The sequence below is a fragment of the Eulemur rufifrons genome, chromosome 14 (assembly GCF_041146395.1).
Source record: "Eulemur rufifrons isolate Redbay chromosome 14, OSU_ERuf_1, whole genome shotgun sequence".
NCBI lineage: Eukaryota > Metazoa > Chordata > Mammalia > Primates > Lemuridae > Eulemur > Eulemur rufifrons.
Window position 1 is genome coordinate 21,095,942 of NC_090996.1, and position 19,648 is coordinate 21,115,589.

The 19,648-nt window shown below is 45.8% G+C and overlaps 1 protein-coding gene across 3 annotated transcripts; it reads left to right on the forward strand.

Moving 5' to 3' along the window:
* The first annotated feature begins 139 nt into the window (after positions 1-139).
* On the forward strand, positions 140-19,648 carry EARS2 (glutamyl-tRNA synthetase 2, mitochondrial). 3 transcript variants are annotated; one of them, XR_011235310.1, is made up of 10 exons: positions 140-278; positions 4,158-4,313; positions 5,316-5,505; positions 8,598-9,070; positions 10,170-10,278; positions 11,282-11,435; positions 11,550-11,680; positions 16,200-16,335; positions 16,812-17,888; positions 17,982-19,648. XR_011235310.1 is itself a non-coding variant. In XM_069486813.1 (9 exons), exons 1-9 carry the CDS (start codon positions 140-142, stop codon positions 16,893-16,895), a joined length of 1,572 nt encoding a protein of 523 aa, XP_069342914.1. In that variant the 3' UTR covers positions 16,896-19,648. The 3 variants fall into 3 exon arrangements, 2 of the variants coding, with proteins under 2 accessions (XP_069342914.1, XP_069342916.1); XM_069486813.1 differs by having other exon boundaries at positions 16,812-19,648; XM_069486815.1 differs by lacking the exon at positions 17,982-19,648 and having other exon boundaries at positions 16,200-16,340; positions 16,812-16,897.

Consider the following 19,648-nt stretch of genomic DNA (forward strand, 5'->3'; position numbering starts at 1 on the left):
GGGGCGTGGGCTTTCGCGCCAGGAGGCCTGCGACTTTAAGGGGCGGGGCCTCTCTCGCTGTGGCGGAGGCGCATTGGCTGGGAGGTGTCGCCGGAAGTGACGCAAGGCAAAGCCCACGACGTGTGCGGTGCCAGCCCACATGGCAGCTCTCCTGAAGAAGCTGCTGCAGCGCGGCAGCCCCTGGGCGGCCTTGGGCTGCCGGGTGGGACGGCGCGAAGCCAGCCTGGGCACTGATCCCCCGGCTGCGGTGCGAGTACGGTTCGCCCCTAGTCCCACAGGTAAACTTGGTGGACGTGACGGTGCAGGCCGCAGCCCACTGTTTCGTCTCCGCCCCCTGGAATGTCCCGAACGAATCCCTTCCGGTAGTGTCAGACTGGGCGGGTCGGCGGGCTGGGCGACCCCATTTTACAGAGGCAGAAACTGAGGTCCACGAGCGGAAGTGATTCACATTGCGAGGAATTTCTGTTATTTGTACTAAAGCATTTCTTTCGGTCTCTTTTTTTTTTTCATGCATCTGTTAAATGTGTGTTGATCGTAAATTACGTGCCAGGTACTGTTTTAGGCACAGAGACACAGTGATTGTTGAGAAAATTAGGGCACCTGCTCTCAAGAAGCCTACATTCTAGTGGCCGCAACAAACATCTATAAAAATAAGTGTAATTTTAGAGTCACGTGTCCTCTGGGAAACTAAGCAGGGTAGGAGACTAGGCTTCGGAAGGATGCTCAGGAAGGCCTTGCTGAACAGATAACATTTGAGCTGAGAACGAAATGACAAGGAGCCAGTTATGTGAAACCTCTAGAAGGAACACTATGGGCAAAGGAAATTGTAGGTGCAAAGGACCTGTGGTTAGTGTTGTTGGGAGCTTAACAAGCCAGAGGGAGGCAGAGGCCCATTGTATAGCCTGTTGGAGATCTTGTCAAGGCCTCCCCCCCAGTTTCCAACATTCTCTTCTTACCAAGGCTGTCTTCTGCCCTGACCACATGGAGCATGCCTTTTATTACAAACCGGGCCCCGCCCTGGGGCAGCGCATAAGAATCTTTGTGGCAAGATCCCAGCTGTGCAAAGTGATAGGCTCTTTCTGGGCAGGCAGTATAGCATAGAACAGTGCTTTTCAAACCATCCACGGTGGAAAGCACTGGTTTTTAATTTACAATCAATTGTTCAATATTTGTATAAAGTTAATATCAGTGAATTACCAGAAAAATGAACATTTTGGAAACATACAAAATACAAACCATTTCTCTTTATTAGTTTCAAGAGACATAAAATCACTCTTGTGAATTGGCTGTACGCTCCTAAACCTTTACTCTCGGTTTCTATGCTTGTTTGTGAACTGACAACAGTTTCGAGACCAACAGTGGACTGCATACCCTTGCTTTGAGAGGGTATGTAGAATGCCAAGGTCTGGGATTGTCTGGACCCAAATTTGCCTTTGCCACGTCCTAGATGTGTAATTTGGGCAAATTAATGTATCTGAGCCTCAGTTTTACTATCTGTCAAACAGGGCTAATAAGAGCACCTGTCTCATTGTTTAAGCTCATTCAATTGAGCCACTTAGCAAGGTCTGGTACACATGGAAAGCACTTAATAAACAGCATGTACTACAATGATTACAATTTTCATTTATTTGCTGATTTGCAGGAAAAGCCCATATAAGAAATGCTGTTGACTATAAAAAACAAATAAAAGAATTATCAAGCACATAGGTTTAATTATAGTAGCTAAAATTAATTGAGGGTTTACTTTGGTCAGCATTTAGACCTCACAGCAACCGCATAATAAGGAGGGTTCCTATTTTTTGCTTTTAATAATGCTGATAGATGAGGATATTGAAGTCCATGAAAGTTAAGTAGAGTTCCCAAGAGGTAGCAGATAGTAAATGGTGGATGCAGAATTTGAATCTAGGTGTATTTGACGTAAGAGGACTTGCTTTCAATTATTGAATTCAGGTGTATTTGACGTAAGAGGACTTGCTTTCAATTACTGAATCCAGGTGTATTTGACGTAAGAGGACTTGCTTTCAATTACTGAAAGAAGGTGTATTTGATGTAAGAGGACTTGCTTTCCATTACTGAATCCAGGTATATTGACCTAAGAGGACGTGCTTTCAATTACTGTCTTGGGGACTCCAGAGACCTGGTGCCACAGAACACCACTGATTTTGTGGTGGCCTTACAATAACTGGCCAAAGGTCACACACATAATCAGTGTTAGACCAGGGTCTGCCTGAATCCAGAAGAGCTCTTCCTCTCTTGTGCTGCTTCCTATACTTGGAAATGCAAATGAGCCCATTGTGGAGACTGTAATTGACTTAAGAGGACTTGCTTTCAATTACTGAATGAAGATGTATTTGATGTAAGAGGACGTGCTTTCAATTACTGAATCCAGGTATGTTTGACGTAAGAAGAGTTGCTTTCAATTACTGAATCCAGGTGTAATTGATGTAAGAGGACTCGCTTTCCCCCATTACTGAATCCAGGTGTAATTGACGTAAGAGGACTTGCTTTCAGTTACTGAATCCAGGTGTATTTGATGTAAGAGGACTTGCTTTCAGTTACTGAATCCAGGTGTATTTGATGTAAGAGGACTTGCTGTCAGTTACTGAATCCAGGTGTATTTGATGTAAGAGGACTTGCTTTCAATTACTGAATCCAGGTGTAATTGACGTAAGAGGACTTGCTTTCAATTACTGAATCCAGGTATATTTGACGTAAGGACTCGCTTTCAATTGCTGAATCTAGGTATATATGACGTAAGAGGACTTGCTTTCAATTACTGAATCCAGGTATATTGACATAAGAAGACTTGCTTTCAATTACTGAATGAAGGTGTATTTGATGTAAGAGGACTTGCTTTCAGTTACTGAATCCAGGTGTAATTGATGTAAGGGGACTTGCTTTCAATTACTGAACCCAGTATATTTGACGTAAGGACTTGCTTTCAATTGCTGAATCCAGGTATATTTGACGTAAGAGGACTTGCTGTCAATTACTGAATCCAGGTGTAATTGATGTAAGAGGACGTGCTTTCAATTACTGAATCCAGGTATATTTGACGTAAGAGGACTTGCTTTCAATTACTGAATCCAGGTGTAATTGATGTAAGAGGACTTGCTTTCAATTACTGAATCCAGGTGTAATTGATGTAAGAGGACTTGCTTTCAATTACTGAATCCAGGTGTATTTGATGTAAGAGGACGTGCTTTCAATTACTGTCTTGGGGACTCCAGGGACCTGGTGCCACAGAACACCACTGATTTTGTGGTGGCCTTACAATAACTGGCCAAAGGTCACACATATAGTCAGTGTTAGACCAGGGTCTGCCTGAACCCAGAAGAGCTTTTCCTCTCTTGTGCTGCTTCCTATACTTGGAAATGCAAATGAGCCCATTGTGGAGACTTAGGGCTATGGGTTGGTCCAAGAAGATAAAATAAGGGGGCAGTGACAGCCCTGGGAAACTGCTAATTTTAAGTTTTCAGTCAGGAATAATGAAAAAATAAAATGTTATGAGTTTAAACTCTAGTGAAGAGAAATATAATGGAGTCACTTACTACTTTTGGTGTTTAAAGCCAGCACTCGAGTGTACATGGTCTGGGCTCACTCTGGGCTCCATGAGCCCCCTGGTCCCCTGTAACATGAAAATAAAAAACATAATACCAGCACTTAAATCAAAGTATACGATATGGATAGTCATGTACAGTGTATGGAGTATATATGCAAAATGTGATTTTATGGTATTTTAAATGTGTAATTATCTTTTTCCCCAGAGCACATCACTGAATTCGAATAAGTTAAATGCATGTGTAATATGGCTTCAGTGGATAATCCTCTGCATCTCTTCCTTTGAATGAAACTTGGCCAAGTTTCAAAGTAGAGAATTGGGTGCAGTTGGAGCCTTTTTACAAAATGACATGCTCCAAAACCTGGGTAGTCTTCCACTTCCAGGATGAGGTATTAAACAAGTCGACTACCCAGTCCTCTTCTGTGGCAGTTTGGCTGTCTGGATGCTGGCTGGAAAGATGGGACAGGGGCAGCTGTTTCTTGGTCTTTGAAATTTGTTGGCACATTCTGTTATGAGCAGATCTTACTTGCCCTTCAGCTAAGGCCTGTTAGCTCATCTCCTATGTCTTCTCTGAGCTGTTCTCTTGCTCTACTAGGCTTCCTACATCTGGGCGGCCTCCGCACAGCCCTGTACAACTATATCTTTGCCAAGAAGCACCGGGGGAGCTTCATCCTGAGGCTGGAGGACACAGATCAGACCCGCCTTGTGCCTGGGGCAGCGGAAAATATTGAAGACATGCTGGAGTGGGCAGGTGAGGCTGGCAGGGAATGGTCCCTTCTCCAGGAAATGAACAGGAAGTGGGGAAAGAAGCCTGTAGATCTTTTCCTGGGGTCCAGGGTAGAGAACAAGGAGTTCCTGGAGAAATGGGTCCATTTGTGCTACCTGGGGTGGCAGGTGCCACCAAAGCTCCAAGGCTGTTTTGAGATTCATGTTCTCAAGTCCATTGCCTTATGGGGGCCAGGCAGGAAATACAGGCCAAGTGGGAGCTGGAGAAGCTAGGCCTGTGGGGAGCAGGAGAAAGCATGCCTTGTCCAAAGGTGGCAGCACCTCTGAGCTCCAGCTCCATGTCCCTGTGTGGGAATGCTGGCCCAGCTTGTCCAATCTTCTGGTTCCAGGAGGAGCCACAAATCCAGAGTTTTTGGATGAATACTTACCATTGTTAAGTCTGGGTTCATATTTTTTTTTAACCACATCGTATAAGCCAAACAAAACATGTGCAGCTTCTGAGGTTGATCTTCTTGTGGGAAGTTTAATCCTGAGGACAGCAAAGGTCAGGGAGAACAAGAAGAAGTGTGTTTGCCTTTCCTAAGTCAATAGTTGCTTACCTGTAGGGACAGGTATGACTAGGAAAGGTCAAGATCCCCAAAGAAAACTACCAAGACTATTTTGAAATGTGTACTCTAATTTTAGGTAAATTATTCATTAGACTCTGAGTTCCTAAAGGGCGGAAACTGTTTCATTTTTGTCTTCTGCTGTTAAAGGTTTTAGCAGATACTCGGTTGAAGTTTGTTGAATAAAAGAATTTATTCAGCTGGGCATGGTGGCTTGCACCTGTAATCCCAGCACTCTGGTAGGCAAAGGTGGGAGGATTTCATCTCTAAAGGGGATAGCACAATAGTGCTGACCTTGTGGATTACTGTGAGGATAAAGCTTTAATATATGTGTAAAGCAGTTAGAACAGTGCCTGGGAATGAGTGCTATGTGCATCTTAGTTGTCATTATTCGATAACGATTCTCTTGACCTGCGTTTCAGGCATCCCCCCTGATGAGAGCCCCCGCCGAGGAGGTCCTGCAAGGCCCTACCAGCAATCTCAGCGGCTGGAGCTGTATGCTCAGGCCACGGAAGCACTGCTGAAGACTGGAGCTGCCTACCCCTGTTTCTGCTCTCCACAGAGGCTGGAGCTCCTGAAGAAGGAGGCCCTGCGGAACCGCCAGACACCCCGGTAAGAGCCCCCACCTGTCGCAGATGCCTCCCCAAAGTTGGGTGTGTTCGTTATCTGTTGCTGTGTAACGTGTTACCTCGAAACTTGTATTACCTCCCAGTTTATGAATCAGGCATCTGGGCATGGCTTAGCTAGGTCCTCTGGCTCAGGGTTCCTCTCAAAGCTGTAGTCAAGGCTCAATTCCAGGAGGATCTGCTTCCATCTGCTCTCTCAAGGCTATAGGCAGACCTTAGGCTCTTGTTGGCTGTTGCCTGGAAACATCAATTCCTTGCTGTGTGGGCCTCGCTGTAGGGCAGCTCACAGCATGGCAGCTAGCTTTCCTCAGAGTCAGCCAGGGAGCTGGAATCCACCCAGTCATGGAAGTGACATCTCACCATTTTCATTTCATAGGCTGAGTATCTCTTACCCGAAAGATTTCGGACCCGGAGTGTTTCGATTTCAGATTTTTTAGCATTTTGGAATATCTATAAAAATGAGATATCTTAGGGATGGGATTCAAGTCTAAACATGAAACTCATTTATGTTTCATATACCCATTATATACATAACCTAAAGGTAATTTTATACAATATTTTTAATAATTTTGTGCATGAAACAAAGTTTTGACTACAGCCCATCACATGAGGTCAGTTGTGGAATTTTCTGTTTGTGGCATTGTGGTGCTCAAAAAATTTTAGATTTGGAGCCTTTTGGGTTAGGGATGCTTGACCTGTATTCCGTTCATCAGGCCACACTCAAGGGGAGGGATTGCACAAGGGCAGAGACACCAGGAGGCAGGGATCACTGAGGGCCGTGTCAGAGGCTGCCTGTCTCGTTGGGTCTCAGGCAGTAACATGTAAAGTAATTTTAATTACTTTTTAGTTTGAATAAGTAAAATTTTATTATGTTCTATATGTAAAAAGTCTGGAAAGAGCCAGGCATGGTGGCATGTGCCTGTAGTCCCAGCTACGCACCAGGCTGAGGTGGGAGGATCACTTGAGGCCAGGAATTTGAGGCTGCAGTATGGCTGTGATCACACCTGTGAATGGCCACTGTACTCCAGCCTGGGCAACATAGCAAGACCCTGTCTCTTATGAAAAAAATAAATAAGTAAAAAGGCCCAGAAAGATATATGTTGAAAGATCTTTCTCCCAACCTTGACTCTGGCCACTCAGTTCTACTCTCCAGAGACAAATGGTGTTGGAATTTTCTTCTGTCTCCTCCAGAGATATTCAGCGCATATGGTGATAAATGTGCATTATTTCCTTTTTCCCCATTCAGATGGTAGCACATAGTGTACTATGCACACAATATATTGTGCAACTTACCATTCCCATTTATTGTCTTTAGGATCAGTTCCTTATCAGTCCATAATTTTTCCATTATGCTTACATAATATTCCATTGTATGTATATACCACCATTTACTTAATTCCCTGTTAAGGAACCTTTATGTCATTTCTAATCTCTTTTTATAAAAAAAGAGAGCTGTGATAAATAATGTTGACAGCCTTGTTTTGCACACGTGCAATGTGTTTGTTGGATACTTTCATAAGGTGGAATTGCAGGGTCAGTTTGTAGCCTTTCTAGATGCTGCTCCGTGGCTGGCTCTGTACTAGTTATATTCCCATCAACCATAGCATCGTAACATTTGCATTCCAGTTCCAATGAGCTGTTGTACAGGGGCTCAGATGTTTGTAAAGGTCATGGCATTCAGTGCACCATTGCTTTTTTATTATAAACAATCTGTAATACTTGTCCATTGACAGAAGATTTTTTTTTTTTTTTTGAAACAGAGTCTCGCTTTGTTGCCCAGGCTAGAGTGAGTGCCATGGCGTCAGCCTAGCTCACAGCAACCTCAAACTCCTGGGCTTAAGTGATCCTACTGCCTCAGCCTCCTGAGTAGCTGGGACTACAGACATGTGCCACCATGTCTGGCTAATTTTTCGTATATATATATTTTAGTTGGTCAAATAATTTCTTTCTATTTTTAGTAGAGACGGGGGTCTCACTCTTGCTCAGGTTGGTCTCGAACTCCTGACCTCGAGCGATCCACCCACCTCGGCCTCCCAGAGTGCTAGGATTATAGGCGTGAGCCACCGCGCCTGGCCGACAGAAGATTATTTTTTAAAATTATGATCAAGCTCTGTTGTGGAATCTGTGCAGCCATTTATTGATTGAACACTTAGCTGTGCTAAGGACCAAGCTTACAAGCTTTACATCTGTGTCTCAGTTAGGACACCTTTGGGTGTGAGTAACGGAATACTCCATTAAAAGTGACAAACCATACTTTAACATGCAGACGCATCACCTGGCGACCTAGTTAACATGCAGGTTCTCATTCAGTAGGTCCGTGGCGCCTGAGAGTCTCCATTTCTGACAAACTCTCAGGTGCAGCTGATGCTGGGCGTCCACAGACCACACTCTGAGTAGCCAAGGCATCAACCACACAGACATTTATCTCATTCTCCTGAAGTGTGGGGGTGGGTGACTCCAGGATAAGGGCAGCAGCTTAGAGACACCCAGGCTCTACTTTAGCCTCTCTGACTTCCTTGTCTTCTCTCCCTCAGTTGCACGTAGCTGTAGCAGCTCCAAGCATGCTCCCCTACTCACAGGACAACATCCAAAGAGGACAGAAGGGGAAGTAGGAAATTTTTAAAAGGCATTTTTCTCTTGTGGCTTTCTTATCCTTGTTTGGGGAGAAAAACCTTTCCCAGAACCGTAACCCTTCCTTACCTCCCAAGCATACTTTTTTTTGAGTCTCAGTGACTGGGGTAGGGTTACATTCCTACCTGGACTGATCCCCGGCAAAGGGCAGTGGGATTGCCAGATTGGCTGTACCAATTACGATTCAACCCTTTGGACTACACATTTTGCCATTTTCTCATTAGCAAGGAAAAAGGACAAATGGCTGGTAGGTAGGCAGACATTAGCATCTGCCACACTGTGTTCTCTCGCTCAGTCTTCCTACACAACAACCATGTTGTTATCCCTATTCTGGACTGAGGAAGCAGCTTAAAGAGGTAAATGGCTTGCCCAACGTCACATGGCTATCAGAGACAAAGGTAGGACTCACATCCATCAACATGGTATTCATGCTCTGCTTCCCAACAGGTATGACAATCGGTGCCGGAACCTGAGCCAGGAGCAGGTGGCCCAGAAGCTGGCCAAGGACCCCAAGCCTGCTATCCGCTTCCGCCTAAAGGAGGCAGCCCCAGGCTTCCAGGACCTGGTGTATGGCTGGACTCGGCATGAAGTGGCCAGCGTGGAGGGAGACCCAGTCATCCTGAAGAGTGATGGCTTCCCCACGTACCACCTGGCCTGTGTGGTGGACGATCATCACATGGGCATCAGTCATGTGCTACGGGGCTCTGAGTGGCTTGTCTCCACCTCCAAGCACCTGCTCCTCTACCGAGCCCTGGGCTGGCAGCCACCTCACTTTGCCCACCTGCCCCTGCTCCTCAACAGGGATGGCAGCAAGCTTTCCAAGCGGCAAGGGGACATTTTCATGGAGCACTTTGCTGCTGTCGGCTTCCTGCCCGATGCCCTGCTCGACATCATCACCAACTGTGGCTCGGGGTTTGCAGGTACCCGCCCAGCTGAGCAGTCCCAGTGGCAGAGATCCCAGGCATGAGTGAGCAGGGGCTTTGGTTTAGGCAGACCTAATCTTCAGTCCCAGCTTTGCCATCTACCAGCCATGTGATCTTGGATAAGTTCATTCTTTTGTTCAACAAATGTTTATTGAGCCAAACACCAAGTTCAGTGTTGGAGCCACAACAGTGAACAAGATAGACATAATTCCTGGAGCTTATGGTCTCTGAGCTCCAGTTGCCTCATCTGTACAATGGGTATAAGTGTCTCCCTCATAAGGTTAGGATTCGCTGAGCTCATGAGTATAAGGTACCCAGCACTGCACCTGCCACACAAGAAACACAAATAATTACAGATTCTATGAAAATTGCAATTATATGATCACTACTATTACAAATATGTACTCTAAGAGTATTATTATTATTACTATGAATCTAGTTTATTTCAAGCTGAGCCCTCCTTGGCCCAAGACTTAGAGCCCAAACCTTGAAGAAACAAGCAGTGAATAGGATGACCTCTTTGTGGCAGGGATTTCTGAAAATGTGGCAGTAATAGTCTGCTTACTGTTTATTCTGCTATCGTTTCATTTCACCCTTAAAATATCCTTGAGGGGTAGAGATTTGTTATCCCCACTGTTCATAAAAGGATTCTGCCTCAGAGAGGTTGAGTAACTTGCCAAAGTCACACAGTTAGTAAGGGATATGACACTTGAGGCCTGTGCCTGACCTGACTGCAGGGGCTGGAGCTGCTGCTTGTAAAATGTACTGATGCTCAGACCCCGCCCAAAACCAATTGAATCGGAATCTCTGGGGTACGGCCAGGCAATGGGCACGCTGTTCTTGTAGCTCACGTGTTTGGGGATAATGAGGATTGGTTTCGTTCAGTTGTGTTCAGGCTTTTTTTCTCTTAGTGACAGCTCTTTCTGAAAATGAAAGTCTGTTTGGCCCTTGATATATGAATTAGCTAGAAGTTGAATCCCTTTGGTCAAAGTGGAATGAGGAGCCCAGGGCTTGCTCACTTGGCCTCCCTTGTGTCTGAAAGTGAAAGGAGGAAGGGAGGGAGGAAGCTAAGTGGCTGGGCCTGCCTCACTTGCAGAGAACCAGATGGGCAGAACCCTGCCTGAGCTGATAACACAGTTTGACCTGACGCGGGTCACCTGCCACTCAGCCCTGCTGGACCTGGAGAAGCTCCCAGAATTCAACAGGTGAGTGGGGAGCATGGAATCCCCTGATGGGAAAGGGCTTTCTTGCTTGTGATGTCCCCACGGCAGAGGGTATAGTGGGCTCTGGAGTCACAGACACCTGATTTTGACTTTGGGCTCTAATATCTAATGCTGTGTGACTGCAGGTAAGTCACCTAACCTCTTCATGCCTCTGTTTCCTCTTCTCTAAAATGGGACTAATAGCAGTACTCACCTTAATGCAATTGTAAGAATTAAGTGTTGGAGGAGAGTATCTCGCATAGCCCTGGTGCATAGAAAGTGCCTAATAAATGATTGGTATTGTTTTATCATTAGCATTATGTTCCTGGCCACCCCTATATGTGGATGGTTCTGTTAGTGTCCAAAGCCTAGAGAGAGGCATCTTCATTTTAGAGTCACCCTCTACCTAGCCAACACAGTGAATGAGCCCTGTCTCATGGCACCTAGTTTATATTTTATGTATTTGATATTTCAAGTAGTTCTGCACTTTGAAACCTCCAAATATAGTTACAATTCAGATCATTGTTGACATGTCCGAGTCAAAGGGTGTCAGTTGTAAGGCCATTGGCCACGTTTGCACCTAGGGGCAAGGCTGCAGCAAGCGCTCCTGTCTGTCTGACGTGGGCGGCCTCCACCCTGCTCTAGACAACTAAAGCCCTGGACAATGAGGGTCCTTTGCAGCCAGATCTTCTGATTGCCTACGAGAAACCAGAACTATGTTGTTACGTCACTTCTTCTAGTTTGAAACATCATCTACTATTTTAAAAGCACTGGAAAGAAAGGGTGTCTGTAAGTTGCTTGGGACTCAAAGGCTATCTGTTTGCGACCTTGGTCATATCCCTTTTCTTTTATAAATGTGAAGAGAATGCTACTTCTAGCTTGTGGGAGGGAGGGCTCATGTGATGTGACGTGTCATTTTTCAAACTCTACCCCGTCCCCTGGGGAGAGAACGTTTGGGTGGGCTGGGGGTGCCGGCAGCAGGGCAGCCCGTTGACTTCCCCTATAGGCTGCACCTCCAGCGGCTGGTGAGCAGTGAGACCCAGCGGCGCCAGCTGGTGAGGAAGCTGCAGGCCCTCGTGGAGGAGGCGCTTGGGAGCCAGCTACAAGGCAGGGATGTCCTCGACCCAGCCTACGTGGAGAGGGTCCTCCTGCTAAGACAGGTGTGGGGCTAGGGAGATGGATGGGGTGAGTGGGTGCCTCCATTCCTCCTTTCTTCCAGTGTGTTCAGAGCCTGTCCCCAGTGCATTCAGTGACTGCCTCCTTCCCTTCCCCAGGGCCACATTTGCCACCTGCAGGATTTGGTCTCCCCAGCGTATTCCTACCTGTGGACTCGCCCTGCCGTGGATCGATCACAGCTGAGTGCCATCTCGGAGAAGGTGGATGTGATTGCCAAGCGCACACTGGGGTGAGCAGCCCCAGGCCAAGCTCTAGGTTCCGTGTCTTCCTTCCCTGGCTCCCTCCCGTGGCCCCCCTTCCTCCAGGGCATGTCTGTTGGGCCCGTAGCGCAGCCCCATGGCTAGTGAAGAAGTGGTCACTCATGGCTTTCTTTGGGAAGACGGGCTTACGAGAGGACCCAGGCTCTCCCTGGACACAGACAGTGTGTTCAGTGCTCGCACCAACCTGTGTTGCATCCCACCTCTGTCACTTACTCACCAAGTTCCGTCCCTTTGCCCAGGTGGTGTCACTTTGGCCAGGTTACTGTACCTCTTTGAGCTTCCATTTCCTCATCTATAAGATGGAAATAGTACAAGTTCTTACTGTAACAACTCTTTTAATTACAAGGGTAGAAAACACACCCAAAACTGGCTTAAGCAAGAGGGGAATGATTGTTTATGTAAATGCAGCGTCTGGAAGGGCCGCCTTGAGGCACAGCTTGACGCAGGGGCCAGCACTACGTTATCAAGACCTGCTTCTCTCTCTGTGCCTTTGACTTTCTGCTCCCCACTCCTCCATGCTGGCCATTCTTTCTACAGAGACCCTGTATTAGGTAGACTAGCAGTCCGCAGCGTTTTTGGCTCCAGGGACTGGTTTCTTGGAAGACAATTTTTCCAGGATGGGGGTGGGGAGAGGGAGGCGGAGCTCAGGCGGTGATGCAAGGGATGGGGAGCGGCTGTAAACACAGATGAAGCTTTCGCTCACTCATCTCCTGCTGTGCACCTTCCTAAGTTTCATGGAAGATAATTTTTCCATGGAGGAGAGGGGTATGGGGGGAGGAGTGAGGGGTGCAGCAGAGCTCTGTGACTGGTCCCTAACAGGCTGTGGACAAGGGTTGGGGACCAGAGAGGTAAGCAAAAGAAATCATGGTACCTGTTCTGTGTGGAAGTACATTTCTGTCTGATACAGCAATCTGCAGGAGGCAGTCCAGGGCTGGCCAGCTTTTCTGCAGATCTCAAGGGTCCTGCATCCCTAGGTTTTGCCCTGGCCTGCAGGGTCCACGGTGGTTCATGGACTGTCTGCAGTTCAGCGAGAGGAGGAAGGAGGTGAAGGAGTAGGGGATAGGACGCTTCTTCCCCTTAAGGACCTTTCTTAAAAGTTGCATATATCATTTTTACCTATATCCTGCTGGCGAGAACCATGTCTTTTGGACACATTAAGCTGCAAATGAGGCCAGAAAATGTAGTTTTGTAACTTGGCAGCCATGTGCCCCCAAAAATTATCATTACTGCCTAAGAAAGGGAGAAAGGATACCAGGGGATCATTAGCAGCCTGTCCCATTGTGGTTGTAAGACAGCGTCGGCCACTCCGTACATCAAACCTCAGCTTCAGACTCCAGTGGTGTTTTGGGATCACCTCTTCCCCAGTGGCTTGGGATTAACTCTGATCGGGCCTGAATGGCCTGGTTTTCCTGTCCCTGAACCAGTTACCAAGGCCTGGGGAACGTGATGTGCTGACTGACTTTGGCCTAGGTCGTGTGCTGGACCCTGAGTGGATCCCTGAGCAAAGCATGAGGGCTGAGGGCTGAGAATGGCAGCTGGGTAATTCCCTGGGGAGATTCGGGGTGCTAGTATCAGGAGGAGGAGGCCTGGATGCTGGGCAACAGAAACCACAGATACTCATTTTACTTCCCCCCAGCTTTGCTGTGAAGATCAAATTAAAAAATAACGGCAAGCACTTATGTGTGCTTGCTTACAGTGTGTTATTTTATGTATCATGTACATTTTATATATACATACACACACGTGTGTGTATGTACTTAAATTGACAGCAACCTAATAAAGTAAGTACTGTTGTTATCCCCATTTTATAGATGAGAAAATTGAGGCACAGAGAGGTTAAGTAATTTGTCCAAAATAACACAGCTAGTAAGTTAGAAGAGTATAGAGTCAAACCCAGGCAGGCTGGGTCTAGAGACATATGTCTAACCATATTCTCTATTGCTTTTCTTATGTGTAAAGTGTTTGGACAGTGCCTGACACCTAGGAAGCTTCAATATGTTATATATTTTGAAGAGATAAGAATATATCTCTTACGCATTATGTATGCAAGAAATCCAAATGGTGTAGAGAATTTATGACAAAATAGATGTCTCCTCCTATTTCAGCCCCAACAGAAAGACAGCCGCACTTAACAGTTTCCTTTGTGAAATGTCTGCATATTCAAGGATATGTACATATAACCCTATTCTTACAATTTAAAAGTTTTTAATTTAAGATTTTTATTATAATAATACATTCAAATCTTTCAGTTTGGTTTAAAACCTAAAAATTATTTTAAAAGGATATACATGGGAAGTCCTTTTTTTAATTCTTGTCTACCATCTATCTAGTTCCAGTACCCTCTGTGGGCTACTAATACTTTTAATTATATCTACATAATCCTTCTTATTTTCTCCCTTTTTTGCCAAAAGGTAGAGTACAATAACACTGTTCTGTGTCTTTTGAGTATTTTTTTCCACTTGACAATATATCTTTAGATTTGTCCAGGACTTGGGGAGCATCCCCATTCTCTTCTGTAGCTAAACTTACTCCATTATGTGACTTTACCATAATTACTTGACTCATCTCCTATTGGTAGGCATTTGAGTTGCTTTCAAATTTAGCTGTTATAAACAATGTTGTAGTGAATAACCTTGTATGGACATCAGTAAGCAGTTTGCAAGTATATCGCCAGGATAAATTTCCAAGAGCTATTATTGTTAATAATAATAGTCTCTTAATTTAGGGCATTACATTACACAATAGGGGCTATTACTTCTTATGCTCTAGGACTCAATGTCTTAACTCCCCATCCTGCCATGGGATTGGATTTCAGAGACACTCTGGGATTCCCACTCAAGTCAGGAAAGCTGATACCCAAACGTTCAGAAGCTGCCAGATCACTAGAAGTCCCTTTTGTGCCCACGCCAAGCTCTGGGCCAGCTCTAATGTGTCCTGAACTGCCATTGTTGACTGCCTGGGGCCTGCCATTCTTTCATTAGCTCCTTGGCAGCCTGCATCCCTGCGGTGACATTAGGGAGAATGTCTGTTTTTTTCCCACATTACATTTTATGTTTCCAGTATTTCATCTCCTTGATGTTATAAAGAGCTGTAATCATGTGGCCTTTCCCTCTTCCATCGCTGTGTCCTCACATGGCAGAAGGGAAGAGGGATCTCTCTGGGGTCTCTTTTATAAAGGCACACATCTGTTCATCCAAAGGCCCCACCTCCTAATACCACCACCTTGGGGGTTAGAATTTCAACATGTGAATTTTGGGAGGGACACAAACATTCAGACCATAGCAATGATGCAATAAGAGCAGTTACTTTTGTCTTAAATTGAAGCTCACTTGCTCAAGTACTGGCAGTTAGTAAGGAAATCTGTCTGCACTAAAAGGCTGTTTAAGTTACTTAGGAGCCCAGTTCCCTGAGCCAGTGGCGCTCCACTCCGAGTTGACTTTGGAATGCAGTTGTCTGGATCCCGTGTGAGCAGGCGATGCCAGAATTGGCATCGTGGAGCATTCGTACAAGTTAAGATCTCCAGCCCACATCCTTCTTCAGTGTCTCTAATTCGGAATCCCCAATAAAACTGAGGAGAACTGGGACGTCACTGTGTAATATACTCACCCCCACCCTATTCCCACCTCTTGCTTTAATTCAGACTCAGGGCTGGGGCAAATTTTTTGCAAGCCCAGCCCTAACTGAATGGGAAATTTCTCTTGAAACTGAAGCCTTTTGGGAGAGGATCTCTCTTAGCTGGACTGCCGGGAAAGTGAGGGATGGTTGCTGGCCCGTTTGGTTTTCGATCCGTAAGTGCTTCAATTTGTAAGAAAAGAATGGGTGTAGCAAGTGGGTGGCAGGGCTGTTCCTGGATCTGGGGTCTCCTGATTTTCTACTGTTCTACATCCCCAAAGAAATCTCCTCGCACCAGTCTCGAAGCTGTGTTTCAGATAATTTCCCAGAAATAATCCATTCTTCTATGTCTAACCCTTTTCTAAGTTTCTTTTTCGATCTTCTTGTAAGGTCTCTGAACTCTTTGATGTAACAAATATTATCTAATTTTAAAAAAATTTTTATAAAAATATAAAATCTAATACTTTTGAGTATTTGCTGTGTTCAGGCACTGTACTTAGTGGTTTATAAGTTCTAACTCTCCATTATAGCCCTCTGTGGGACAGATGCTGTTATTATCCCCACTGTACAGGTGAGAAAGCTGAGGCATACAGATTATATGACACAGAGGTAGTGATTAATAAATTCTCTTATTATCGTACCCTCTTAGTTCCCTATATTGTGCCCACTTGCTTAGATCATCATTGGTGGTTTTCTCTTCCCCAACTCGGATAAGGGAGGAGAGGGTGGTGGATATCTCTCTTCCTCCCCCAAAACTCATTTGAACATTGGTTGTGCTGCCTTATATTGTGGCCGATTAGTAATATTCTAAAGTTCTCCCTCTCACCCACTTGCCTTTGGTCCGTGCAAGAACCTCATAGACTAACCCTCTTCTAGGCTTTTAGAAAGATCCGGTACGAGCTTAACTCAGGAAATGCTGAGTGGAGAACTAAAGAAGCTGTCAGAAGGCCTGGAAGGCACCAAACACAGTAACGTGATGAAGCTCCTCCGAGTGGCCCTCAGTGGACAGCTGGTGAGGTGGGGAGATGGGCTGTACTGTTACTTGGAGCCCCTCATTTATCCTTTCAGCTAACATTTACTGGCAGTCACTGAGCTAAGTTTTGGGGATACAGAGATTAATGAGACATGATCACTCCCCTCAGTCAATCAGCAGGCACTATTTATTGAGTATTTACTATTTGCAGCACCATGCTAGGGGTCCAATAGATATAGTAGTGAATGAAACACATGTGATCCCTGCCTCTGTGGAGTTTGCAGTTTCCTGGGGATAACAGACCTATCAACAGCTTACTTAATACAGGAAAAACAGGCTCCTGGGACTTATCCTCATCCAGGGGAGTTAAAGACCAATGAAAGGCAAGCTCTGCTCCTTGGAACGTAGGCAGCAGTGTTGGGTCAGGCCGGGGGATAACTTCCACAGACAGGCTGAACATCAGATCCTTACACAGTGTAAGGCAATGTGGCGATATTTCCTCTTTTTGTTCTTAGCAAGGACCTCCTGTTGCTGAGATGATGGTGTCCTTGGGACCAAAGGAAGTGCGGGAACGAATCCAGAAGGTGCTTTCCAGCTAGGGAGAGGATGTGCAGCACAGTGGTTGTGGCCCTAGGAACCTGTACCCTTGGAAACTGCCTTTGGAGGACAGAAGGCTGGAGGCCCATCAGGAAGCTCGCAGAAGGAACTAAAAGTGGAAACAGAATCGGACTGCACACAGTGCATTTATGGCTCCATGACAGGCCTGTCCTTGACAGTTGGCTGGGGAAGCCCAACCCATCTCACCTCCTTGACTCTGGAAGGAAGGGCTTGTGTCTGGTTTTAGACGCCACTTTACACAGCAGAGGTTAGGACTTAGTTCACAGAAAAGTCAACATCCCAGAGCATCCAGAGAGCTTGGGTATTAGTTTGCTAGGGCTGCCATAACAAAATCCCATAGAGCTAGGTGGCTTAAAAACCAGAGATTTTCTCACAGTTCTGGAGGCTAGAAGTCTAAGATCAAGGTGTCAGCAGGTTTGGTTTTTCCCGAGGCCTCTCTTCTTGGCTTGCAGACAGCTGCCCTCTTCGTATGTCCTCAAGTGGTCTTTCCTCCATACATGCACATCCCTGGTTCTTCCTCTGGGTCCAGAGTTCCCAGGACACCAGTCAGATTAGAGTATTCCCACCCTACCAGCTTCATTTTATCATGATCACTTTTTTTTTTTTTTTTTTGAGATAGAGACTCCCTCTGTTGCCCAGGCTAGAGTGCCGTGGCATCAGCTTAGCTCACAGCAACCTCAAACTCCTGGGCTTAAGCAATCCTTCTGCCTCAGCCTCCCATCATGATCACTTCTTTAAAGGCCCTATTTCGAAATACAGTCACCTTCTGAGGTAGTGGGGGTTATTTCAACATAAAAATTTGGGGGGACACAGTGCAGCCCATAACAGCTCAGTAGCAGTTTGGAGTCTTGGATCTCAGCTCTCAGGCCCAGTCTGGATTCAGAGCAATCAAGGACAGTTGACGCAGCAGGGCTGAACTGGACACCAGACTTGCTCTGGGGGCTGTAAAGGGAGAAGTTACTTACCTGCTGAGGGTAAGCGCTCGTGCTTTATATTAGTCTTGGTCCTTGGTCCTTGGGGCAGCCTGTGTTTCCTTTCCCTAAAGGTCATCTCTTCCTGTTTTCCAGTTCTCCAGACCTTGTCCTTGGACTGGAGACCTTCACCCTGCCTATTTTGTGGCTTTTTCTTCACATCCACTTCTTCCTTCCACCATTACTTGTAAGTCATCGTCTGTGGATTTCTGAAATGAGGTGTTCTTCTTGGGGTCTTCAGTGAACAGGAATAGCTAAAGTGAAAGAAGGATGGTGGTAAGGGACAAAAACCCCTATAAGGCTTCTCAGCTTCTCCTGTGTGGCAACCAGCCTCTAAGATGGCCCTCAATGGTCTCTGCCTCCTACTACTCACCCTCTTGTGTGGTTCCTTCCCACACTGACTAGGGCTGACTTGTGTAACCTGTAGGCTATTGAGAAAATGATAAGAATTTGACTTCTGAGGTAGGTCATAAAAATACATCATGGCTTCCATCTTGTTCTCTTGGATCCCTTACTTTGAGGGGAAAGCCAGCTTCCAGGTCATGGAGATACTCAAGCCACCCTCTGGAGAGGTACATGTGACAAGGAATCGAGCTTCCTGCCAGTAGCCACGAGAGTGCACCATCTTGGAAGCTGAACTTCCAGCCCCAGCTGAGCCCTCACGTGCCGGCAGTCCTGGCTCACGTCTTGACTGCAACCTCCATGAGAGACCCGGAGCCAGAACCACCCAATGAAGCTGCTCCAGAATTTCAGACATACAAATTGTGAGACAGTAAATGTTTATTATTTAAAGCTACTTGGTGTTGGGATAATTTGTTATCCAGCAATGGGTAACTAATATACTCTCCTTGCCCAGGGGAGTGGAGAGAGGGGATTGAAGAGTTTGTTGAGCCTCGTGGAGTCTTAGTCTTTGCTTAAAGACTACACTAGATAAAGTGCTTTGGTTGCAAGCAACAGAAACCAACTCTGCCTAACTTAAGAAGTTTATTGGAGACTATTGAAGAGCCAAAGAACCAGATTTTGGAAAAGACAGTAAGCAGTCAGCAAGAGCTAACAGCCAGTCTTGTCTGAGTTCTTTGGTGTGGACACATGAACTACAGTTGTGGTGGTGGTGTTCATTTCTCTGTGTGTTCTCCTCAGGTTTGGATGACTCAGCTAAAGATGGAGATTCTAAGGAGTGAGCATCTAGTTGGGCTAATGGAGATCATATTGGCATTAGCCAGGAATAGGTAGTCACACAGAGATTATATCCAGTGGAGGAAAAGTTGTTTCCGAGGAAAACTAGGAAGCTTTTTCTAAAAGAAGGAGTAATGGCAGAAATAACAGGTGTTGACTGCAGAAGGGAACACAGAGTAATGACAATATTTGTGATTTTATTGTGCGCTTACATGAGCCTCAACCACTCCCAGGTTTTAGATTATGCTGATAAATGCTTTAGCCCATCTCAGTAAATGTTCGCAACCCCTTGAGAACTGTTACTGTTTTTTTCTGTTATAGATAGGGAAACTGAGGCTCTGAAAAGCGAAGTAATACTTCTGAAGTTATAGTCATGAAGGAAAGCCAACATTTAAACTCAGGCCTATGGCAGTGCAGAGTCCAGGCTCAACTCTTACCTGCTAAGTGGCATCAGAGCTCCTGCTTTGAAGACTTTAAGAAATGTTAGAGGGAGCTCTTTGGCTCATGGTAAGGGAATGTGAACATTTTAACAAAGTGAGTGATCAAAATGCTGAATTGATTCTGACATCTGCTCCAGTATGGATGAA

Bases quoted from the DNA above. Each gene is read 5' to 3' on its own strand.
- EARS2 (XM_069486813.1), top strand. From the start codon at position 140: ATGGCAGCTCTCCTGAAGAAGCTGCTGCAGCGCGGCAGCCCCTGGGCG. The intron at 4,314-5,315 runs GTGAGGCTGGCA...CCTGCGTTTCAG, and splicing joins AGACATGCTGGAGTGGGCAG to GCATCCCCCCTGATGAGAGC. The intron at 10,279-11,281 runs GTGAGTGGGGAG...CTTCCCCTATAG, and splicing joins AAGCTCCCAGAATTCAACAG to GCTGCACCTCCAGCGGCTGG.